Genomic DNA, 26,044 nt, shown 5'->3' with positions numbered 1-26,044 from the left:
TTCCCCTTGCTTTCTTTTCCTATTTTTTTTGTTTTTGTTTTCCTAAATAAAGCATTTAATAGATTTCAATCTACTTTTTAGGCTGCAGTGATGTTTGCCTTTTTAGACTTGAGTAGTTACCCGCTAAAGTGTCTACAACCCGCTTTACTGTATATTTCCAAGCTAAACAAGGCTGAATTAATGCTGTGAGTCGTAGGACTTCTTTCTGTTGAAACTTGCGTAGGATTGCGCCCTTAATCACGTAATTCATGAAGCAGTTTCCCCAATATGGTAATTCTCTCTGTAGAGGTGGTGCCTTTAAAGTATGACCATTTAAAATCAGCCCAAAGTCCTCAGAAAGAACTACAGTATACAATGTGGTTGGTTTGCAGCCTACTTGCATTTAATTTATTTTCCTAATCAGATATTTCTGTTCAACTTCTTTGGCCTTAGGTGGGGTGGGGTGGGGTGGGGACATACACACAAGTTTTGGATATTTATAAAATACAGAAAATTAACAACCTTATTTTTTAAAAAAAGTTTTACTAAATATATATCAGAAAGCCATGCAACCAAATAATAATTTGCTATCTCCCACACTAGAGGCCTTCAAGAGGCAGCTGGACAACCATCTGTCAGGGATGCTTTAAGATGAATTCCAGCATTAAGCAGGGTTTTGGACTCGATGGCCTTGTAGGTCCCTTCCAACTCTACTATTCTATGATAACACCCTAATGAGCCACCCCACCCTATAGGAATTGCATTCTTAAAATGGAGTTTTGGACCATCCTGAACTGCTGCCCCAGAATGCTGAACTGGTATCCTTAACTATTTCCTCTAGTGTATAAACAGATGCAAACAAAAGTTATAGCGCAGACTGACTGTTACTACTTCTATTATGACCTCAGTTTGGTATACAAACTTTGGTACATGCCATCCGTGTACCAAAAATTGTAGCTTACAATTGTGGGGACAGGTTGCATTTGGCTATTCCACATACTGTGGAAATTTATGTCCAAGGATTAGCAGTGGCAGTCCAATGTGTTCAAAGTAACCGTTCCATTGTGTTCAATAGGGTGTACTCGCAAGATGAGTGTACACAAGTCTGGTTTAAGAGGAGCTATTTCAAGACTGTAGACATTTAGGACCGGGAAAGCAGAATTTGCTACTTTCATTAAAAACGCGCCTACATCGATTACATGTAGAAATTTAAGTAAACATATACAACCAGTGTTCTATGCAATTGCTCAGTAAAAAATAAAACCTATTTTCCAATGCCCTGCCCAGTGAGTTCAAAGCCACAGAAACTTAGTTTTAAAAGTTATAGAATTATCTTTATTATATTAATATTTAACTTATTATTATTTATTTATATAGCACCATTAATGTACATGGTGCTGTAGAGAGTAAAACAATAAATAGCAAGACCCTGCCGCATAGGCTTACATTCTAATAAAATCATAATAAAGCAATAAGGAGGGGAAGAGAATGCACCAAACAGGCAGTAAAAAGTCAGAACAAAATCAAGTTTTAAAAGCTTTAGGAAAAAGAAAAGTTTTTAGCTGAGCTTTAAAAGCTGCGATTGAACTTGTGGATCTCAGATGTTCTGGAAGAGCGTTCCAGGCGTAAGGGGCAGCCGAAGAAAATGGACGAAGCCGAGCAAGGGAAGTGGAGACCCTTGGGCAGGTGAGAAACATGACATCAGAGGAGCGAAGAGCATGAGCGGGGCAATAGTGTGAGATGAGAGAGGAGAGATAGGAAGGAGCTAGACAGTGAAAAGCTTTGTAGGTCAACAGGAGAAGTTTATATTGGATTCTGAAGTGAATTGGAAGCCAATGAAGAGATTTCAGAAGCGGAGTAACATGGTCAGAGCGGCGAGCCAGGAAGATGATCTTAGCAGCAGTGAGACGAAGGAAGGCCAGTGAGAAGAAGGTTGCAGTAGTCCAACCGAGAAATAACCAATGCATGAACAAGAGTCTTGGCAGAAGAGACAGACAAAAATGATCGAATCCTGGCAATATTATACAGGAAAAAACGACAGGATTTAGCTACTGCCTCAATATGAGGAATAATGGAGAGCGAGGAATCAAATATAAAGCCAAGACTATGAGCTTCCTTGACTGGAGTAAGTGTAACATCATTGACAGTAAGAGAGAAAGAGAGATGAGGAGAAGGTTTCCCCATTTTTAAATTAAATTATTCTAAATACACTGATCAGTTTTTAAGCTCTTTTGCACTGATATTGCCCCCCATCCCCATGAAAACCTGAGCTGTTTTGTGACTCCCTCGACTGCAATCCTATACCCACTAACCTGAGAGTCAGCCCCATTTAATTCAGTGAGACTTCTGAACAGAGATGTGAAAGACTGAATTAGCTACAGTCCTCAGTGAATGCTTGGACTTCAGCTCCTGCATGGCAGGAAAAACACCTCAGTCTCTGCAAAAGTTTGAGGGGGTCCCACAGCTGCCAGTGCTTAGGGTGGGGAGGTGGCTTTAATATAAACTCTGAATCGCCACTGTGTAGCATATGCAGACCACAACCTCCAGGATTGTTTCATCTTAGAGGGACATACACACCACAGGAAATCAAAGCAGTGAGAAAAGATTTACCTGACCCTGATGAGTTTAGACACTCTTACAGTGACAAGAAGAGGTTGCTGCTCTGAGGGCTACTTGGTCTGGGCCTATCATAAGCCTGTCTGACTAATCTTCTCTCTATTAAAAGCCAATGAGCATAACATTACAACACTCAAGCATTTAGAAGGCTGCATCAAAAATATAAATGTATTATGGCATAACTTGTGGACGCTGTCTGCTTCATCAGATGCGTGAAGTGTTAACCTCAAGATGGCAGATCTATCTATATATATAGATATATCTATGTATAGATACATTTTTGTAAACCACCCAGAGAGCTTAGGCTATGGGGCGGTATATAAATGTAATAGAATCATAGAATAGCAGAGTTGGAAGGGGCCTACATGGCCACTGAGTCCAACCCCCTGCTCAATGCAGGAATCCACCCTAAAGCATCCCCGACAGATGCTTGTCCAGCTGCCTCTTGAAGGCCTCTAGTGTGGGAGAGGTCACCACCTCACCAGGCAACTGATTCCATTGTACTGCTCTAACAGGAAGATTTTTCTGATGTCCAGCTAATAATAATATAATAGATAGGGGTTGGGGATGGTGGAACTGTACAAAGTGAGGGTGCTGTTGCATCCATGGCCTGTTTGTCGGTTTCCCATTGAGGCAGCTGCTTGGCCACTGTGTGAACAGAATGCTGAACAAGATGGACCCTTGGTCTGATCCAGCAGGGCTCTTCTGATGTTCTTATGAGATCAGAGGGAATGTAGGAAGAGTACACACAGTGATAGTTACCTTACTGGTAGTCATTCACAAAATACTGTCGGTGACAACACAGACAACTGTCAGGGATGCTTTAGGGTGGATTCCTGCATTGAGCAGGGGGTTGGACTTGATGGCCTTGTAGGCCCCTTCCAACTCTGTTATTCTGTGATTCTATGCCATTTGAGTTTTTAAAATTATATTTATAACCCACTTTTTTTTCCTCTTGCAAGGAGCCCAAAGCACTTTACATGACCACCGTCCTCTCCATTTTATCCCCACCACAACCCTGTGGGGTAGGTTATGGTGAAAGACCATGACGGCCCAAAGTCACCCAGTGAGCATCATGGTTTAATGAGGGCTAGAATCCGGATCTCCCGCGTCCCAGTATATACCACACCACACCAGCTCCCTGTCTTGATGACCTGCATCTGATAAAAGTGGGGAGTACTCACAAACGTTTTTGCCATAGTGAATTTGTTAATCTTTAAAGTACAGTAAGACTCTTGGTTGTTTTTGCTGCAACAGACTAACAAGGCAGAGAGTCTGGCCAAGTGTGAGGAAGGAAAAGAAAGAATGGGAGGGAGGTAAAAGGACTGAGGGAGAGAGAAAGGCTATTATAAAACCGAGTCACAGTCATAAGAGCATAAGAGCTCTGCTGGATCAGACCAAGGGTCCATCTAGTCCAGCACTCTGTTCACACAGTGGCTGACCAGCCGTCGATCAGGGACCCACAAGCAGGACATGGTTCAACAGCACCCTCCCACCCATGTTCCCCAGCAATTGGTGCACACTGGCTTACTGCCTCGAAAGAATGGGAGGGAGGGAGTTAAAAGGACGAAGGGTATTATAAAATCAAATCACAGTCTGTAGGGCGTGAGGCACATTTATTCCAGTCCGCGTTTGCAGCTTAAAAATCATTAACTTTTGCTAATTTTTTTAAAAATAGAACTGAATATACAATACATGATTTGATGAACAAACGAAGTTATACATTTTAAACATTTTATTTTAAGACAAAGGAATGAATACAAACAATCCCCTAACAATATCAAACCAACAGTTATGTGAATATATATATATATATATATATATATATATATATATATATATATATATATAAACACACACACACACACACACACACACACACACAAAGAAGAAGAAAATAAAAGTTGATTGATACAACTTTTAGGGGAAGGAAGCTTAATCGAAGTAGAGGAAGAAAAATCAAAAGGAAAAAAGGAGACCAAAAAATAAATAAAAGAAAAAAAATAGAAGGGGAACACACACACACACACACACACACACACATCATAAATGTGTTGTATTCCTTCATGTGTTGTTACAACATATTCAGAGCTGAAGCAGGCATACACTGTGGTACGTTGGGATGTGATGCATAATTGAACGAATCTCCCCCATTTGGCATAGAACTTTTGCTGTATCTGCCCGGGTGTTGTGATTTGTATTGCAAACGTCCTGCCTCGAGAAACCCGCCCGCCTTAAGAGGCGCTACTCAGGAGGAGACATCTTGCGAGCCAGGCTGCAAAAAGCGACCAATACGTCCCCCCCCTTCTCCTTTTTCCCCCCCCTGCCCAGTCGCCAACCTGCCTAGCAACTGCTGATGGAGACAAGCACGCTGTTACCTCATTGGCCCAAAGTTTCCGCTCAGCATTCCTGGAGAGGTCTCTCCACCCACGCGTCCGAACCCCGGTTCTGCAGAGGAGCGGGAGAGAGAGAGGTTAGATTAGGTTAGGTTGGGTTTTGGGGGTGGGGTGGGGGGCTTCGGATCCCTCCCTCCTAAAGGGGCTTCTGCCCCAGGGGCGCCTCTTGCACCTACGGGTGGGTACTTTTCTGCTGGGCGGGGGCTGGTGAGCGCAGTACCTCCAGGGGCTAAAATACCCCCCCTCCCCCGTTTGCAAGGGAAGAGGAGAAATTTCCTGCAGGGACTGAGAGATCCTTCGCTAAGATCCATAGCAGACAACCTCGGCAGGCAGTCGCCCATCCCGCTGCGGGCCGAAGCCTTTTACAACCAAAGCGGATTTAAAAATAAAATAATATCTTTGACAGAGGTATGCACTGGATCTCGCTGGAAAGCAAGGAGATCGGGAACTCTGCACCGTTGCTAGAGGGTTGGCCTAGCTGTATAAACTATATCCGGAGTTGGGCCTAGCGTTATAAGGAGGCAGCCTTGCAAGGAGCCCCAGGGAGGAAGTGTCTCGGGCCCCAGTGACGGAGCGTCAGCCCACCACCGCGTTAAGCACCCATGCCAGGAGAAAGTAAGTGTGGTTTTCTTATTTAAGCTATTAAATCAGCTCAGGTATTCATTTGCGTCTCGTATCTGCTGAAGCCAAAACAAGGGCGCAGCAAAGGGGCGCTAAATCCCGGAAGGGTGACCCTTTGCAAACTTAGCCTGGGGAGCTAAATCCCTGGGGAAGAATCCGGCAAGAACTTGCATTTCTTGTATTCTTGCTTTAACAGAGATTTCCAGGTCGTTGAAGAAAGGCGGAGCCACGAATTTAAACTCAACCCAAACGTGGAACGGGGCAATTGAATCCACTCCATAACTCTCTATTGGCAAGAGTCACTTTGCAGGCCCAGCTAGGAGTGTCTTCTTACAAACAAGTGTAGGCGCAGGTTTTAGGCCTTACAGAGCAGACTCAGCACCTGTGAGTTAAACACCTGTACAAGGGGGAGGGTGTTACTTATTTAGCTTTTATATTACCTCAGGTAATAATTGAAAAGTCATAAATTATCTGTTGAAGCCCAGACAAGCACTATAGACAAGGCTTAGTGAGTGGGAGTGTGTGCTAATATAAACTGAAAAAGTGCACCCTAGCTTCAGTTTGGGTGCTGTTGGGCTCAGGTTTTCGGCCTTACAGAGCAGCACATAAAAGTTGACTCTTCCCTCCCTTCTTATAGTAAGTAACTGTAAATAAATAACTATAAATTCCCCATATTCTCACAGTAAAGAACTTAGTTTTCCAGGTAAACAAACCCAATACTAGCAATTTTTTAGTATATGTATGTGTGTATATGTATAGGTGGAAATCCAGCATGGTTGTGGGGGCTGTCTAGTGTATTGGACTGAGTGCTGGATGCATGACTACCTTGCTTGCTCGACAGAAATCATGGGTGGTTGGGTGCTCAGTGTAATGAGCTCCTGGCTCTCAGGGATCAAGTGCAGTGCTTTCCCTTGAAGGAAAGATTGCTAACCTGGAGAAGCTAAGAGAGCCAGAAAGGTTGGTGGATCTAGGGTGACCCTATGAAAAGGAGGACAGGGCTCCTGTATCTTTAACAGTGGCATAGAAAAGGGAATTTCAACAGGTGTCATTTGTACATATGGAGAACCTGGTGAAATTCCCTCTTCATCACAACAGTTAAAGCTGCAGGAGCTATACTAGAGTGACCAGATTTAAAAGAGGGCAGGGCACCTGCAGCTTTAACTGTTGTGATGAAGAGGGAATTTCACCAGGTTCCCCATATATACAAACGACACCTGCTGAAATTCCCTTTTCAATACAACTGATAAAGATACAGGAGCCCTGTCCTCCTTTTCATATGGTCACCCTATCCAGTGGATCAGACCTTCAGAGAACTAACAGCAGTGTCCCAATCCCTGGGTGACAGCTCCCCTACGGTCACAGAAAATGGGGGTCTTGGGGAAGGAGGGCATCATTTGAAGGGGGGAAAGATCCCTTAGAAGGGGCCCATTCCTCAGAAGACTCCAAGGGGGAGAGGGGCTTGTGGTAGTAGGCAATTTGATCATTGGGCACATAGCTGGGTTTAGTGAAGAAAACCATATTATTTACAGTAAAGAAAACCGTATCATTTTTGCCCTTTCCCCACATGCCTCTCAAAATCTTTTTACAGCTGGGTTTGTGATGGGTGCGTAGACCGCATAGTAAATTGCCTGCCTGGTGCAAAGGTTGTGGATATTATGTTAGAAGGAGTTTCTGGCGATCAGTCGGAATCAGTATTCTTCAGATGGGGAGGGCCCCTTAGGACTGGCTGATCCTAGAGTCCTCCGCAGACTCAGATGGCCAGAGCTAAAGGAAAGCGAGAGAAGGTTGCCCAGGCTGGCTTCTCACCAAAGTCTTTGTCAAAACCAGTCTCCTTGAAGTTAAAGCATTCTGGGAAAAAGCTTTCCCTTTTTATTGAAAGGACAATTGTCTTGCTTAGTTTGCATAGTTTTGCCTAGGGGAAAGTTCCTAGAGGTTAGACTCTCTTCAGGTGGGAAAAGATGTTTATTGCCTGAATAAAGCTTTGTGGATTAAGTGGCAGACCTCTTTATTGTCTCCCTATAAGGTGGGAGGTTTTGGGAAACACGACAAGTGGCTTGCTCATTCATAAAATGCCTGCCATGGCTAGTCACAAAACATTAATTTCCCAGAAGGCAAACTTGTGTCTAATAGAAAAGTAACTAGCCAAAGGCTCTATGCACATGGCAGAAATAGGAGTCTGAGCTCCAAAATCCAAAACCACACTTTTAAATCTATTTAAAGGGCATCTTTACATTAAGGGGAAATCACATGGCTTACCCAAGGCATTTGTGCTTCCTGCTTTTTGGCGCAATTGTTATGAGCTGCTTTTCACAGGTGGAGCAGGGCAGCCACATGGTTTGAATTGAATACTTATCATAGAATCATAGAATAGCAGAGTTGGAAGGGGCCTACAAGGCCATCGAGTCCAACCCCCTTAGTTCCGTTAGGATGTTCAGTTACATTAGGACAGTGCCATCTAGTAGTGGAAAATTCTAGTTTTTTTGGGATGTTACCACTTTAAAAGCGGTGCTCTTCATCACGGAATTTCCACCTGATACCATGGGAGATGTCCTGGTCGTTGACGACATTGTGTAAAAGACCTACCAACTTTCATGAGTAGCCAATCACGAGCATGCAATAAATTGCTCATTTAGAGGAGCCCCAAGATTTTGAACCCAACTTAAAAGGCAGCCCTTTGCTTTGCAGTGAGACAATCTCCTAGTTAATAAATAAATAAATAAATAAAAATAATCTTAAAACATAAAATTAAAATCAGGAAAGTGGGCTCCAAAAGAGGTGTCAGTCACACAGACTTTGGAAACACAGACTTAGAGACTCTGGATACCTCCAAGTACTGTTATGTAACTTGAGGAAAGTTGAATTATGGAACTCCTTGCTACAAGGAAACAGCAGTGGCAAAGAATTCAGTCATTTCCAAAGAGGGATTAGATATCACTATAAAACAATTTCAGCAGTTGCCAGCTGATTATGCCACATGCCTTTTCCATCATTCGCCATTTTGTGACTGGTGGGCCTCAGTCATTTCCAGCTCGTTCGAGTGGGCCTTCGGGTTGAAAGTCTGAGGAACTCTGATCTAGGGAGGAAGAAACAGCCCCTCTTCCCCTGTTACTGCCTTTGGGAAAGTAGCCTTTGATATCCCCTGTCTGTAGCATCTGCAGGGATCTGGTGAGTGCAAAATGAAGTGGGGTGATGTTGGCTCCAATGACTGAGCTGGGGAGTTCGTCTGGTTGGAAAATGCAAGCCGGGGGACAGGAATTTATCTTATGCCTCCAGAAATTTATTTTATGGATAAATTCCTGGAGACAAAGGCTATTAATGGCTACTAGCCCTGAGGGTTGTATGCTATCTCCAGTATTCGAGGCAATAAGCCTGTGTGCACCAGTTGCTGGGGAACATGGGTGGGAGGGTGCTGTTGCACCATGTCCTGCTTTGTTGTTCCCTGGCCAATGGCTGGTTGGCCACTGTGTGAACAGGGTGCTGGACTAGATGGACCCTTGGTCTGATCCAGCAGGGCAGTTTATATGTTCTTATGAATTTGGTTTTGGCAGGGCCCAGGGCTGGGCAGAGGGGGGGGGGCAGTTGGCATGGGCCTACGATTTTGAGGGGGGGTACTCTGAGTCCCCCTGTTAGAGGCAAAGGGGGACCCTTTGGTAAAGATTTGTTACAAAGTAGCTCTCCTGTGAGTGAGCAGTACTGATTCCATTTTGAGACAGCCCAAAAGCCAAGGTGTCTTCACCCCCTATCTCCAGCAGAGAGGAGACAAAAACACGTAAAGCATTTCTGAATGTGAAGAAGTGATGTCTTATATACATCTTGAATAAAAGTGCTTGCCATTACCTTTTTAATAAATCTTTCTAGATCATATGTATTTAGAACTGATTAAAAATACTTAATGAGCAGTTTGAAATGGGGCCTACATTTCCCATCTGGCCCGGGCCTATTAACAGCTTTGCCCGGCCCTGGCAGGGCCCAGGTGGAGACCCACAAAGGCAAAAGGCAGGGAGGCAGCTCCTGAGGGGTCGTGGGTAGAGGGATTGTGTAGTTACCCCACTTCATGCAGGGTTCTTACACAATATCCTTATTGGGGAATTTCTTTCTCCCTAAATGAGTCACCAGTGCAAGTTAGCCACTAGAAGGGCTAGCGCAGTTCTGGGCTGCATTAGGAGAGGCCTTGCACCAAAGATGCGCAAAGTCCTTATTCCTCTCTACTCGGCACTAGTGAGAGGCCACAGCTGGAGTATTGTGTAAGATTCTGGGTGCCACATTTCCAGGACATTGACAGGTTAGAACAGGTTCAGAGAAAGACAACAAAGCTTTACAGATTGTCCACAAGAGCAATTAGGGGTGATTTAGGACAGTCGGGCTGTCTTGACAAAGGTGGCCAGGGTGCACCGAGGACTGCTCAGGGCGTCACTGGAGAAAGAGACAGAAAAGTCTGGAACAAGAGTTTGAGTATAAACGTCTTTGTAGCCATGGTTCAGAGGAGGGCAACAAAGGTATACAAGAACTTGAGAACATGCCCCATGAGGACAAGTTGAAGGAACTTGGGATGTTCAGTCTAGAGAGAAGGAGGCTGAGGGAAGACATGTTAGCAGTGTTCAGCTACATCAAAGGGTGCTACAGGGAAGACGATCAAGAACTATTTTCCACAGCCACAGAAATTCAGACCTGAAATAATGGGTCTAAGTTACAGCTACCTAGATTTCGATTAAGTATAAGGGAAAACTTCCTGACTGTAAGATCTGTACAACAGTGGAACAGTCTACCTGCTGAGGTTGTGGGTTTTCCATATCTGAAGTTTTTAAGAAGAGGCCGGACAGCCACCTCTCAGGGATGGTTTAATTGATTTTCCTGCACATTGCAGTGGGTTGGACTAGGTGATCCTTGCGGTCCCTTCCAACTCCAGAACTCTATGATTCTGTTCCTGGCGACAGAACTCAAGACACTGTCCTGTGTATCTGGATTCCGGATACATCGAAACTGGTTTTGAACTGCTGCACTAGGTTACAGGGGAGTGGGAAAAAAGGGGACTTGGTTGAGACTCAGGGTTTGGCGGCTATTATGGGAGGGAGTAGAGGATGAGAAGAGACAAGCCCATAACCAGGATGCCACCTGTTGCTTTTCTCAACCTGATGTAGGCTTTGATTTGTTGGGCTGTGGTGAAAGCGCCGGCATGAACTATGTAGTTTAATTTTTCCTAGAGAGAGAAACCCTGGTTACTATTCAGAATTGTCTGCTTTTGCTTTTAAAAAGCCAAAGAACTTAATTATTGTGACACACAAAAAGGTTTTTTTCTTTGCAGGGCTTAATGGTTACACACGTTTGAGCAGGCCTTCCCTCGAGAAAGAAAATGGCGGCAGAGCAAACCCATCCCGCAGCCCTGTTCCAGGCTTACTTTGGGCACAAAGCGAAGATGGGGGAACAGATTTTAGCTGGCCACAAAGCAGGAAGAGGCCACGAGGACCATGAGGCTGGGAGCAGTGGAGGATTCTGGGAACAACCAGCGCAGAAGAAGGTCCTTGGTTCCCAGGCGGTGGTCAAGGCAGGAGGTTCACAGGACAGAACGCAAGAAAAGGAGGAGGTGAGAGGGTTCCATCCAGCTGAGAATGTGGGGTAAGGTATCTTAAAAATGCCCCTGAGGAACCCATGTCTTTTTAGGTGTCATCCAAGGAATGGACATCCCAACCGCCCCTTACCCTAAAATAGCATAGTGGTTCTGACTGGAGAGCCTCGTGTGGCGCAGAACGGTAAAGCAGCAGTTTCTGCAGCTGAAACTCTCCCCACAGCCTGAGTTCAATCCCAGCGGAAGCTGGTTTCAGGCAGCCGGCTCGGGTCGACTCAGCCTTCCATCCTCCCGAGGTCGGTCAAATGAGTACCCAGTTAGCTGGGGGAAAGGTAATAACGGCCGGGGAAGGCAACGGCAAACCACCCCGCTATAAGGCCTGCCAAGAAAACGTCATCGAAAGCTGGCATCCCTCCAAGAGTCAGTAATGACTCAGTGCTTGCACGAGAGGTTCCTTTCCTTCCTTCTGATTGGAACCAGCCCTCCTTTGGGGGATCACAAGAAACCTTAAAGGGCTTGCAAAGTTCCGGAAAGGAGAGGAGCCCTACATCTGTGAGCTTCAAGTGTATTTACACTTAGAATTGTTTCTGTTATCTTATAGCAACCAATGGATACCTTAATTAAACAAAGCACTATCCAGCATCTACTGGGAGAGAAACAATTTCCTACCCTGCAAGTGCTCAGTCCCCTACAGATTCCAAAGTGAAAATATATGTATATTTATCCTCACATCTATGGTGCAGTTAAAGTATAAAATAATTTTCAGTGCATATTTCATACTACTGATGAAGATCAGAAACAGAATACACAACCTAGAGTTACCATTTAGCCATTATTTAGCCATTATTATGTCTTAAGATTTTATTAAGACCTGCAATCATTATTTATTTATCCATTATACTGTCTTAAGATTTCATTAAGGCCTGAACATTAACATTTGATCTCAAGATTTGAAAATAAGCAGCTGCATGAAGGATTTAAACTTTAGCAATTGTATATTACAATTTATTGTATAATTTATAATCAGTTACTGCTTGTTCAAAAATACATTAGCAATTGCATGTTTTAAAAGAGCAACTGTGTTCAAAACAATACATCAGCAATTGCATGTCAAAGAAAGCAACTGTCTATTAAGGATTTACTATTGCTTGTTAAATATAGCAACTGCATGTTAAACTTTATTACACTTTATTACAACCTTATTACAAATTAAAAATTAGCAACTGCTTGTTAAAAACTGTTACACTTGCAATTGCATTCTCAAATCAACAACCACTTTGTTAAAAATTGTAACTGCATTCTCTGAAAGCAATAATAATAATAATAATAATAATAATAATTTATTTCTTACCCGCCTCTCTACTTGGATCGAGGCGGGGAACAACAATGAATATAAAACACATTAAAAACTGATTAAAAACATAGCATACATGGTTAAAACATCCTAAAAACATTCTAAAATTTCACTGGGTAGGCCTGCCGGAATAGATCAGTCTTTATTGCTTTTTTAAATTCTAAAAGACTGTCAAGTTGCCGAATCTCCTCCGGCAGATTACATTTGCATTCTGTCAAACCTATTGCTTGTTAAAAAATCTATACCCACAAACTGCATCCTCTGAAAGTGATTATATTTTTATTTCTTACCCACCTCTCCCTCCGGATCGTGGCGGGGAACGACATTAAATACAACAATACAATACATAAAACTGGTTAAAAGAGCATATAAAATCGATACAATATTAAAATAACAATCACAACATCTTAAAATTCTTAGGTTTAAAATTCATCTAAGTAGATGGAGAAACACTTCTTGGCCTTTGCTGCCCCTGTCTCTTTTCTCTCCTAACCCCTCTTTCCCCCTTCCTTTCCTGGGCTCCTCACTCCAGGTGCAGGGAGCGTTGGCCAAGGTAACCACGGATTACCCAGAGGCAAAGAAGGCTTTGCCAGAGACCACGAAGTGGCCAACGTTCAAGGGGACCGTACAGGCCGCTGACAGAGGGGCCACTTCACTGGGTAAGGCATAGTGGAGCATATTTCAGCACTGTCTTCCTTCACTCGAATGTGCCTGTAATCCATCCATTGTTTTTCATGTTTTCCCGGAGCCTCGGTAGCAAATGGAAAGAGGAATTTCATTTCTATAGCTTAAGACTTTGTATGAATCTAATCCAGCAACTTTGAATTACGCCAAAAGGTCATGTTGAGAATGTTTAATTCCACTTGAGGAACTAAAACGTAAAAATGCTTCTGAAGTATAAAAAATCTCACCGCCTTCATTGTCTTCCTCATAGGAAATGGAACGTCACTTCACAATCCATGGGTTGTCAGGGACGATCACTCCTGATCATCCTGGATGACCCATGGTTTAAATAACCCATTGGTTGTTGTGGTGTGAAAATTTGGCCATTGAGATTTTATTTGACTGGGCAAGATGATGTATACATAACCTAGGTACATTGAAGCAATCTTAACTTATTTTTTTAAAGTAACAGTTTGTAAATAATTGCCATAATAAACATCTCATTTTGGCTAATCTTGAAGGGTTGTCCGAAGGAACCAGGCTACTGAGTTTCTTTTAAGTAGAGATGGTTTATTGAGGTGGCAGAAGTTAATAGTTGGAGAAGCTTTTCTTAATGGTGAGGTCTAATTGTAAACTTTATGAAAAACAGTGGCAGGGAGTTCCACAAATCCAAGCCTCAGTGTTGTTGCTGTTGTTGTTTTTTAAAAATGAAACCTTAGATGGGCTGTCACATTTAGTGTTAACAGTGGGGTAACTTGTATCATTAGAGGCAGAAAGGGAGAAAGAGTGGAGTCTTTTGAAGGAGCAGACCTTTTGTGAAGGTTTGAGGCCTACAGAGGCAGAGTAAAAAGGTCATGCCTTTGAGGCTTGGGGTTCATCTGCTGGGAGGGGGTACCCTGAGAGGAGTAGGGAATAGCTGGAGGGATTCTGTCTCATGGGAAAGGAGTAGTTAATGTGTAATGTGAGGTGGAAATGTCTAATGAGTGCCAGCCCCTAAATACCATGCTATCATATTTCTCAGAATTATCTGCTGTGATTAGGGGTGGCCCTAGAAGGTCTTAGCTGTTGATCCTCCCTGTTCTTCTTGAGTATCTTCATTTGTTGCTGCCAGAAATTCATTGTGCAAGCTTATGCATAAGGAGGATTAAAATGGTGTACACCACTCTGTTTATCAGTTCTACTGATCATCAAATGTTAGTCAATGTATTTGGAAAGATCTGTTCCTTCCTGATCAGATCTCTCTTTTTATTCCTTCAGGTGATGAGAAGGACTGCAATAAAGAGAGGAAGCAGCAGAAAAGGAAAGGAAAAGTGAAACGGAAGTGGGAGGACAAATCTTGTGCTCCTCAAGAAGCTGAACACCAAAAAATTCTCACCGGAGAGAAAATATACCCATGCTTGGAGTGTGGGAAACAATTCAGTCGCAACTCAGACCTTACACTGCATCAGCAATTCCACGAAGGCAAGAACCACTACAAATACTCGGAATATGAAAAGAGCTTCCATCAGACCATTTTCCTTATATCACATCAAAAAATTCTCGCAGACAAGAAGCGCTATGAAACAGAGTGTGGAAAAAGTTTAATTCCTAGAAGAAGCCTTAGATCGCATCAAAGAATACACAAAGGGGAAAAGCCATATAAATGCTCGGATTGCGGAAACAGTTTCAGCAGTAGCGAAACCCTTAAAGAGCATGAAAGTATTCACACAGGCGAGAAGCCCTATGAATGCTTCAATTGTGGAAAGAGCTTTAGTCAAATAAAAAACCTTAGAGAGCATCAACGAATCCACACTAGCAAAAAACGCTATAAATGTTCAGAGTGTGGAAAGAGCTTCCGTGGTAGCACAAGCCTGAAAACACATCAAAGAATTCACACAGGGGAGAAACCCTATAAATGTTCTCAATGTGGAAAGAGCTTCAGTCGAAATGACCAGCTTAAAACACATCAAATAATACACACAGGCGAGAAGCCCTATAAATGTTTTGAATGTGGAAAAAGCTACAATTATAACACACAGCTTAAAACACATCAAATAACCCACACAGGGGAGAGGCCGTATAAATGCTCTGAGTGTGGAAAGAGCTTTGGTCGGAATACACACCTGAAGAGACATCAAAGAATTCACACAGGGGAGAAGCCCTATGAATGCTCACAATGTGGAAAAAAATTCAGCGCTAGCAGTATCCTTAAATCACATCTAAGAACCCACACAGGTGAGAAGCCCTATAAATGCTCTGAGTGTGGAAATTGTTTTAGTGAGAGCTATACACTTCGTGAGCATCAAAAAATTCATTCAGGGGAGAAGCCATATAAATGCTCTGAGTGTGGGAAAAGCTTCCGTCATAACACACTCTTTAAAACACATCAAAGAATCCATGCAGGTGAGGATCCATTTATATGCTCTGAATGTGGGAAGAGTTTTAGTCATAGTGGAAGCCTTAAAGCACATCAAAAAATCCACTCTGGAGAGAAGCCTTATAAATGCTCTGAATGTGGAAAGAGTTTTAGTGATAGCAGAGGCCTTAAATCACATGAAACAATCCACACTGGCAAGAAACCATATATGTGTACTGAGTGTGGAAAAACGTTTAGTCTCAGTAGAAGCCTTAAAAGACATCAAATAATCCACACGGGAGAAAAGCCATATAAATGTTCTGAGTGTGGAAAAGGTTTTGGTCTTAGTAGAAATCTTAAAAGACATCTAATGAATCACACAGGAGAGAAGCCCTATAAATGTTCTGAGTGTGAACGTAGCTTCATTGAGATTTACACACTTCGTGAGCATCAAAAAATTCATACAGGAGAGAAACCCTACAAATGTGCTGAGTGCGGAAAGAGCTTCAGTCGTAGAACACACTTGAAAACACATCAAAGAATCCATACTGGTATTAAGCCCTATCAATGCTCTGATTGTGGAAAGAGCTTCAACAGTAGTGCATACCTTAAAACACATCAAAGAATTCATACAGGTGAGAAGCCCTATACATGTTCAGAATGTGGAAAGGGTTTCAATGCTAGCAGTAACTTTAAAGCACATCAAAGAATTCACAGTGGGGAGAAGCCTTTCAAATGCAATGACTGTGGAAAGAGTTTCAGTATCCGCAGGACCCTTAAAGAACACCAAAGAATACACATAGGTTAGAAGCCCTAGAAATGCTGAAGATTGCCATGATAGATACCTCTGTACGGGCTATGTGCCCAGGAGGCATATTGTGAGGCATGGGAGTCTCTATTTCAGATTAATTGCCTCTTAGGTTTGTTGCTTGAAATGCAGCATTAGGGATATTTTTTGATTTCCCTCTGCTGTCAGCTTGATGCAGTCATGTGTTTAATTAAACTATATGATGCTTACTGCTTCGTCTGCTCTTTATCAAAAATTGCGCCTCGGCACCTACTGGCCTTTAAGTGCTGTGTTTCCTCACACCACTGGATCTCTGGGTAGGCTGTTCTCTTTGGCTCTAATCTCCAAAATGGGGAGCAAAAACAGACTGCTGGGTGGTTGGACAGCAGTCTCTGCCTAAGACTCGGTCCCCTTTGCTTGCCTTGCTTTTAATCTCGCTTAATTCTGCATCGTCTTTTTGGCTGGTTGCCCCTAGCTTCCTCTCTCAGTCCTGTTCTGAGCAAATAGGATCATAGAATCATAGAATAGCAGAGTTGGAAGGGGCCTATAAGGCCATCAAGTCCAACCCTCCTGCTCAATGCAGGAATCCACCCTAAAGCATCCCTGACAGATGGTTGTCCAGCTGCCTCTTGAATGCCTCTAGTGTGGGAGAGCCCACGACCTCCCTAGGTCATTGGTTCCATTGTCGTACTGCTCTAACTGTGTTTCCTGGGTAAATACCTTGGTGGGATGCACGAATCTAAAGATGCAATCTGTGCATGCCTGATAAAAAACAAAGTTCCTATAGGTCCCATATCTTGTGGTTTCAATTGTTAGGAACACCCCACCCCACCCCAGACTTCTTTGGCTATTGGGCAGTACAGTAATGTAAAAAAATATAAACTCCCAGCATTTCTCAGCCAGCTGAGTGTTAACTTGGAACTGAACAGGTTGAATAAGTTTGCTAACAAAAAACTGAAGAGGCTACACGGGACTAAAGATGGCTAATTTGATCTGGAATGGTGTGAACGAGGGTTTTGGGGAGACCTACAAGAAGACCCCTAAAAGACTCAGACTCCTATTTAAAAAGGCCTGTTCTTCTACTTTAGACACCTGACCTTTGCAAGAAGTCCTTGGCATTTTGATTCTATGTTAATTGATGTTATGGTATTATAATACTTCAAAGTAAGACTTTACAGGATTGGCTTTGAAAGAAAAAAAAATGCAGCTGGCATTACAGACCAAGATCAAAGTCACAGTGAATTGTGCTAGCAGACAATCCAACATGAGTGGATGGTCAGATACCCAATAAGGGGAAGAAAATCCTTGTTAGACATCCTGTGTCGTACGCATGCAGTGAAGAAATGTCCTTACTTGATGCCTTCTGAGTAGAAGACGTCATAACAATGCACAGAGCAGTGAGCTTCGGCTATGGGGTGGTATATAAATGTAATAAATAAATAAATCGGGTGGACGTGTTTGGGTAGAATGTGACCAAATATGAACAAGCATGGTCATGAATTCAAAGAAGATGCATCAGAGAGAAACCATCGAGACAATGTGCCAGAAGACACTTTAAACCATGGTGGTTAAGCCAGAAAGCCTGGCTGTGTTCAGAAGACACCTTAAACCACGGCTTTAACCATGGTGAATAAAGCAAAAAGCCTTATTCACCGTGGTTAAAGCCATGTTTTAAGGTGTCTTCTGAAAGGGGTCAAAATGCGCCTAAAATTTTCCCAAACCACATTAATCATAAAATGACATGTTATTGGAGGTGGTAAGTAGACACCTCGCTTCTGATGGGTGAATGGGTGGTCTAAACACACACTCACCTTGTTTTGATTGGAAGATGGGAATCTCATCACTCATTGGGGCTCCCCCACCTCTGGCCAGAACAGGTGTATAAAAGCATAGGTAGCGTTTGCTTTTATTTTATTTTCCCTTTTGTTTCTCCCCCACTTCTTTTTTCTTCCATTTCATTTTCTTGCTGCTTTGCCTACCTAGACTGCTAGAGTCAAAGTTTTAGGTAACTACAAAACTCTTTAGACTCTTAAATTTTATGACTTGCAAGTTTAATTCTGTACATGCCTAGAGGAAATGACTTATGCTTTAGCTTCGTTTTTATATTTAAGTAATGTGCAGGAGGAAGTACAAAAGAGAGTTAACATTTTTTTAGTATGTTTTAGTTTAGCTTTATAAATCAAGTAGAATTCAAGAGTAATGAAGAAGAGTCATAACTATGTTAGAAGTTCAGTTTGTTATTCTCTCTCGCTACATTTGCAATGCCAGCTTTCTTAATTGCAATTCCTTTGGTTAATCTCGTATTTATGTTACATTCTCTTTCACGGCCGATAATGTAATCAACGGTGGGGGGGGGGGATTTTAATGCTCATAAAACCACCATGCTGCTTTGCTTAATTTTTGTAATTTTCCTAAATAAAGCATTTAATAGATTTCAATTTACATTTTAGTCTCTAGTGATGTTTGCCTGTTTAGACTTAGCTTAGTTACTCACTGAACTGTCTGTTTAGACTTAGCTTAGTTACTCACTGAACTGTCTAGAACCCATTTAGTATAAATTCTTAAGTTAAACAAGACCAAATTAACAGTGGGAGTTGTAGGACTTGTATCTGTCTTAACTTACATAGGATTGCACCCTTAATCACATAATTCATGAAGCAGTTTCCCCAGTGAGAAATATAATTTATTTTTGTGGTGGAGGAATGCCTTGGGATACTAGCATTTAAAATCAGCCCAGAATCCTCAGAAACAGCAACAGTATTTGATATATGTTGGCTTGCAGCCTAGTTACACTTAATTTCTCTTATAAGTAAAATCAACAACATGCAACTTAGATCTTGCATGATTTAGAGCTGTGAAAAATGTTCTGGAAATTTTTCCAGTTCAAAATGTTCCAGGGAACACATGTTACTGGTTTTTATGTGCTGAAATGCACTCCTTTTATATAGCTAACAGGTAACTTTAAACTCTTTTTGTTGTTGAACGTAAGACACTATCCTGTCTCCATGGGCACAGGTGTATTTGCATGAAAGAGATAAACTCCAGGCTTCTTTCTTCCAAGTGATACTCAGCAAAGAAAATGAACATAACATACTTTAAATATATCTGTGTCTGGGCATATATATTTAATTTTATGCTAACATAGTAAAATAAACAATCATTTCATTATAAACATATAATCATACTCTAGGTACATTGCATACATACAATCTCTAACACTGAAATTATAAAGTTGACTTGTGAAGAGTTCGTAAACTTTTCTTCTCTTTTGGTTCTCTTCAAATTGAGCATTACTCCCATTTTTTGTGTTTTTCTTCCCAAGTTTTTCACTTACCATGCTAATTGCTCTTCTACCTTCTTCGGATTTTTTTAGAGTGCTTTTTTTCTTTAATGTCACGGCCTCTTAAAATTGCCTTTAACATTTCCCAGATTACCTTATTGGGCATTACATGAATGGCACCTTTACTGATTCATTAGAACGTTTTGCAATATCTCTTGGGGTGGGCCCTTCTCACAGTGTTGCAGAAAGTGAGCTAGAAATGGTGAGGAGCTAGGTTTGGTGTTGAGCTAACACAGTTGCCCTTTTTTTTTTGTTTATTCGTTCAGTCGCTTCCAACTCTTCGTGACTTCATGGACCAGCCCACGCCAGAGCTTTCTGTCGCCTGTCGCCACCCCCAGCTCCCCCAAGGTCAAGTCTGTCACCTCCAGAATATCATCCATCCATCTTGCCCTCGGTTGGCCCCTCTTCCTTTTGCCTTCCACTTTCCCTAGCATCAGCCTCTTCTTCAGGGTATCCTGTCTTCTCATTATGTGGCCAAAGTACTTCAGTTTTGCCTTTAATACCACTCCCTCAAGTGAGCAGTCTGGCTTTATTTCCTGGAGTATGGACTGGTTTGATCTTCTTGCAGTCCAAGGCACTCTCAGAATTGCCCTATAAGCAGTTTATTAAATGTATGATGGTCCGTTTAAAGGGCAGTTTTCTTGTTTCTTAGAGTTGGCCCTATTGGGCAACTCTGACTTCTCATAGAGCGAGATGGGTAGCAAGCAAGCAGGCAGGCTTAACAATTGCTGTCTGTCTGATGCTGACAAGAGTGTAATCCTCAAGTTAAGCAGCTGCCTAATTTCTAAGTTTGCTTTACTGTTCTAAGTCCTGTTTAAAGATAAAGCGCTGTAAAAAGGGAGCAGCAGCAGGGGCCTTGAATTTGGCCAGCCATTAGCACCCAGAGAACAAACTGAACTGGGAGCTACACAGGTCACCTCATCACATTCTTTCGCCCTGTGATGAGGTATAGTGTTTATCTCCTTAAGCTATAGTAATTGTTTATATGTTTGAGGCTATACATACAAATGCTCGTTCTTAAATTTTATGTCCATCAGAGTCCTATTTTGTCCTCCTAGGAACATCAGGACTGCCTTATACCGAGTCAGACCCTTGGTCTTTCTAGCCCAGTATTCTTGACACTGACTGGCAGTAGCTTTTTCAGAATTTCAGGCAGGGATTTTCCCCTGGAGACACTGGGGACTTTCTGTATTCAAAACAGGGACTCTACAATTGAGCCAAAGGCTTCGTTCTGGCCACCCTCTCCGCCAGGGACCTGCTTTGTGAGGCCAAAATGCCGACGAGGGTGGGATTCGAACCCACGCATGCACAGCACAACAGATTTCAAGTCCATCGCCTTCACCACTCGGCCACCTCGCCACTCATGAGTTTTGGTGATACATTTCCTCTTTTTTGGATGATGTGTAAATGTGCACCTTAGCCTCTTCTGAGTGCCTTTACTAAGGCTTGGGGGGTGGAATAACCTATAAATATGGAGGGTTGATTTTCTACAGCAGTATTGGGTTATTGATATTATGCAGTTTTATGCAGCCAGTGGGCATAAACATACCCAAAGTATAGGGGGAGGAAGTAAATCAACTAATCTGGAATATATGACCATATTTTTTCCAGATATATTACCATATTTCTTCGAATCTAAGACGCATTCCCCCCCATATAAACATCTCTAAAAACGGGGTGTGTCTTAGAATCGCGGGTGTGATAATTATTCTTAGAATCAAAGCTTTTTTCTCTGTTGGTGGTACTGAAATTAGTGTGCGTCTTACAATCGATGGCATCTTACAATCGAAGAAATACGGTATTATGGCGCCGTTCAGAAGACACCTTAAACCACAGCTTTAACCACGGTGAATAAGGGTTTTTGCTTTATTCACCGTGGTTAAAGCCATGGTTTAAGGTGTCTTCTGAACACAGCCTTGGCTTTCTGGCTTAACCACCATGGTTAAAGCCATGGTTTAAGATGTCTTCTGAATGGTGCCAGCGTCTATTAGTCAATCTCAGGTTATCTTGAGTTCATCAGTTATAACAGGGTTGGGCAGGGCCAGCCCTACCATTAGGCAGGGTGAAGCAATTGCCTCAGGCAGCAGATGCTGGGCGGTGGCAGCAACATGCTGAAGGAGAAAGCTGTGTGGCTCAAGGCCTGTCCGATGTTCCCTAAACTATCCTGCTGCCCCCAGGTTCAATGGAGGATGCTGCTCCATCACCAGTGTTAAAGAAACAGGTTAGACAGCTTTTGTACATGAAATGGGAGAGGGTGCTGTATTGTTCTTGGCCTCAGGTAGGGTGACCATATGAAAAGGAGGACAGGGCTCCTGTATCTTTAACAGTTGTATTGAAAAGGATTTTCTCTTCATCACAACAGTTAAAGCTGCAGGTGCCCTGCCCTCTTTTAAATCTGGTCACACTAGTAAAGCTCCTGCACCTTTTACTATTGTGATGAAGAGGGAATTTCGCCAGGTTCTCCATATATACAAATGACACCTGCTGAAATTCCCTTTTCTATGCAACTGTTAAAGATACAGGAGCCCTGTCCTCCTTTTCATATGGTCACCCTACCTCAGGCAGCCAAATGTCTTAGGCTGACCCTGGGGGTGGGCAACTATTTTGGTCCCTAGGACCACATGAGGTGGGTTGGGGGCCGCAAACACACTCTCTCTCACTCACTCCCCCCCCCATTCTCTTTTTCTGCCCCACAACCAAAGTCAAACTTCATTAATTCAGATTGGAACCTCTGCATTCCAGAAAGGGAGAGATAAACTCCACACACAGAGTTTTATCCAAATCCCTTCCTATGTGTGGGTGTGGAGCTCTACAGCAATTTCCACCTTGCAATTGCAGTCCTTTTCTTCAAAACAGTCGTTGCTTTGCACCCCAGGAAAACTCCCACAATTGCTGCAAGTGTTAACTGCCAAAAAAAAAAAAAGCCTCTCGCCAGGAAGGGGGGGGCATGTTAAAAAAAAAACCTCTAAATATGTGCACCTCTTCACTTTTCCTATCTCTAGGGGGTCTGCCTTACCTTCTTCCTTACACACTCTAGGCATTGCAAGTCGCTGACTTTAACCCTTTCAGTTTATCTCAGCCGAGCCTTCTATTAGTGAGTGTTTTTATTCAGTTATGCCCTAGGTCCTTAGGAGGCTCTGCAAAATAGTAAAGTTGCAATCTATTGCATCATTTCTTGGCAGTAGGCCCACCTGCATCTGAGCAGAGACACAGGATTGGACCACTTAGCATCCAACGATACAGAAATAGTTTTTATTCCCAGTTTACAGGTGAGACATAGGTTTTCATATAGAAAAGGCTTATAAACAATTTTCCCTCTATGGGCAGCTACATAGTATCCAGTGATTTATAAATGAAACTATACTTGAATGCTCTTTGAGGAGCAGTTTATGAAGTGTAGTGTCTAAGGGGGTTGTGAGCTGTAAATCAGGAAGTCTCTGAGTCAAACCTTGCTTCCGCCCATGAACTCACCCTGTGGCTTTAGGCAAGCTGCTCTCTCTGAGCGTCAGTTCCCCCCCCCCCCACGTGACAGGCAGAAAGGTTTAAAACTGGGTCACGATCTTTCCCCACCTCTTTTTTTTTAATGTTTTATTTTTAGCAGTTTTGGTTACACAGGTCAAATGTTACATCATTTCTATATACACCTATAACTATACATTCCATATCAATTCAGATACAAATTACAAGTTTCCACCTTGGGTGAACTCCACCCCCAATATTGCCATTTTCCTATCCACTCCAAATGTCTATGTAAAGTAACGGTAGGGTGACCATATGACAAGGAGGACAGGGCTCCTGTATCTTTAACAGTTGCATAGAAAAGGGAATTTCAGCAGGGGTGGTCATTTGTATATATGGGGAACCTGGTGAAATTCCCTCTTCATCACACCAGTTAAAGCTGCAGGTGCCCTGCCCTCTTTTAAATCTGGTCACTCTAGTATAGCACCTGCACCTTTAACTGTTGTGATGAAGAGGGAATTTCACCAGGTTTTCCATATATACAAATGAGACCTGCTGAAATTCCCTTTTCTATGCAACTGTTAAAGATACAGGAGCCCAGTCCCCCTATTCATATGGTCACCCTAAGTAATGGGGGTGTCGTCCCTTCTTCTTTATTCACAAAGTCAATAAATTTCTTCCAGATCCTGACAAATTTATTTTCGCATAATTGTCCTCGCACTTTATCTGTCAATTTTTCTCGAAGCGCAATCTGCCCAACCCTTTGATACCAATTATCAATGTGAAGCCCTTTGCCATCCTTCCTGTGCCTGGCAATCAACCCTCTTGCCACCAGTAAAAGGAGACCTATTAAGCCCTTGTCTAATAGTTTATTGTCCAATCCTTTATATAAATTTAACAGTGCTAGGTGAGAGGATGGATGAACCCATTGTCCAATTATTGAGCTGATCTCCTGAAACACTTTGTCCCAGACACCTTTGGACTTGACCACCACATAGGTAAATACGTCCCAACTCCCAAGCAACCCCTCCCACATTCTGAGGAAGTCCCTGGGCTCATCATGGATATTTTTCTTGGTGTCTGATACCATCTATGCATCGATTTTAATATTAATTCCCTAAAACTGGGTCACTATCTAATGTGCAATGAACACTAATATAAATTACATTACTAGCATAAGGAACAGCAATAGCTTGGTGTGACCGGTTTTCCGTGGAATCCTGTTGCGCCACATCACACGGTGTTGCGCCAGAAGTAATTTGCATGAGCTCTTGTGTCACATTGGATACTGCCCTGAGCCTGAACTATTTGTGACACACATACCCCCTGCCCACATCAGGGCTGGCTCCTGGTTGTTGAGGGCCTTAAGACATCCTTAATAGGAACCCTCCCTCACTGAGTCTACCTTCTCATTATTATTGCCACTAGCTGCTCTTTTTCATCATTGCTACTAGTTGCTTGACTGACAGGCAGTGAGCAAGTAGGCCATGGCATCTGCAGGTCCTCGTTCTCGAGGACCACCATTGTCCGGGTCAGAGCGAGAGGCAGGGGCACAAGCAAGTTGCCATGGTGAAGAGGAGCAAGTCCAGGTGCCCAACCTTAGGCCTCATCATGCTCACCTGCACACTATTTGTTAATTGCATTTTTATTCCACTTATCTCTGAGCTCTGAATAGCCCATCTTAATAACAGCCCTGGAAGGTAGGTTAGGCTGAAAGGTAGTGACTAGCCCAGGGTCAACTAAGGAGCCCTGCCCTCTTTTGTATCTGGTCACTCTAGTATAGCTCTTGCAGCTTTAACTGTTGTGATGAAGAGGGAATTTCACCAGGTGCTGCATCCCTACTCATGACACCTGCTGAAATTAACTTTTCTGTGCAACTGTTAAAAGATACAGGAGCCTTGTCCTCCTTTCCACACGGTCACCCTACATTACATGGCTGGTGCATTTTGTTCAGCATAGTGTGTCACAAGTTATGCCAGCTTGCTGCTTTTAATGATGCCTGTTTAGACGGAGGGGGGAAATCCTTACAATTCTCAGCGTTTCCCAGCTGGAATGGCAAGCTGGGGAATGCAAAAAGTTGGAGGACTTTTGCCTGACTGAACATGCATAGGGTTGCGTCCTAAATCTCTGCATTGCTGCTCGGTTTTATTCTAGTTGCTTTTTTATATTGTGGTTTTAAGTTTCCCTGTTTTATGTTGTATCTCATGGTTTTAATTTTTGTGAACCGGCCAGAGAGCTTCAGCTATTGGGCAGCATATAGGGTGACCATATGAAAAAGAGGACAGGGCTCCTGTATCTTTAAAGTTGTATAGAAAAGGGAATTTCAGCAGGTGCCATTTGAATATATGGAGAACCAGGTGAAATTCCCTCTTCATCACAACAGTTAAAGCTGCAGGAGCTATACTAGAGTGACCAGATTTAAAAGAGGGCAGGGCACCTGCAGCTGTAAGTCAATCCATCTCTTCCTCTTTTCCTTCTACCTCCTGCTTTTCCCAGGATTATTTTCTTCTTCTTCTCATTATATGTCCAAAGTGAAAATGGTCTCAGTTCCAGCATTTTCTAGAACCCACTTATCTGCAAAACTTTCCTCACATTGGGCGGTATAGAAATGAAATGAATAATTGAAAATATATCAACGTATGGACATTCGCTCTGACAGATCGGACTCAGAAGCGGTGTGCCGCAGAATACTGAATGCAACACACACACACACACACACACGTGCTCTTGCCAAGCGGTGTGTGTGTGTGCTGCCTTCTCGCCCCTCCCAGTGGATGCCGTGGGGCAGGGGGCTGCCCAGCCCGGGTCCTCCGGGGGCCTGCAGAGGGAGAGGCCGCCTCGCTTTCCCCTCCTTCGGTCCTCGAACGGTTAAGCCAACGACCGAGCTCCGCTTCGTAGAGAGGCAGGAAACGGCGGCGGACTCCAGCGGGG

General features: G+C 43.0%; 1 protein-coding gene and 1 non-coding gene across 2 annotated transcripts; one reads left to right on the top strand and one right to left on the bottom strand.

The window, feature by feature from the left end:
* The first annotated feature begins 5,407 nt into the window (after window positions 1–5,407).
* On the top strand, window positions 5,408–18,756 carry LOC134396147 (zinc finger protein 665-like). The gene is made up of 4 exons (XM_063122535.1): window positions 5,408–5,606; window positions 10,915–11,193; window positions 13,062–13,188; window positions 14,450–18,756. The coding sequence occupies exons 2-4, from the start codon at window positions 10,963–10,965 to the stop codon at window positions 16,333–16,335; spliced, it is 2,244 nt and encodes a 747-aa protein (XP_062978605.1). The 5' UTR covers window positions 5,408–5,606; window positions 10,915–10,962; the 3' UTR covers window positions 16,336–18,756.
* Window positions 18,757–20,931: 2,175 nt separating this feature from the next.
* TRNAS-UGA (transfer RNA serine (anticodon UGA)) lies at window positions 20,932–21,013 on the bottom strand. The gene has a single exon. It is a non-coding gene; the product is annotated as a tRNA-Ser (tRNA).
* Window positions 21,014–26,044: the final 5,031 nt, after the last annotated feature.

This window comes from Elgaria multicarinata, chromosome 3, assembly GCF_023053635.1.
Source record: "Elgaria multicarinata webbii isolate HBS135686 ecotype San Diego chromosome 3, rElgMul1.1.pri, whole genome shotgun sequence".
NCBI classification, from domain to species: domain Eukaryota; kingdom Metazoa; phylum Chordata; class Lepidosauria; order Squamata; family Anguidae; genus Elgaria; species Elgaria multicarinata.
Note: the sequence above shows the minus strand (reverse complement) of the source record. Positions and strands in the feature narration are given on the sequence as shown.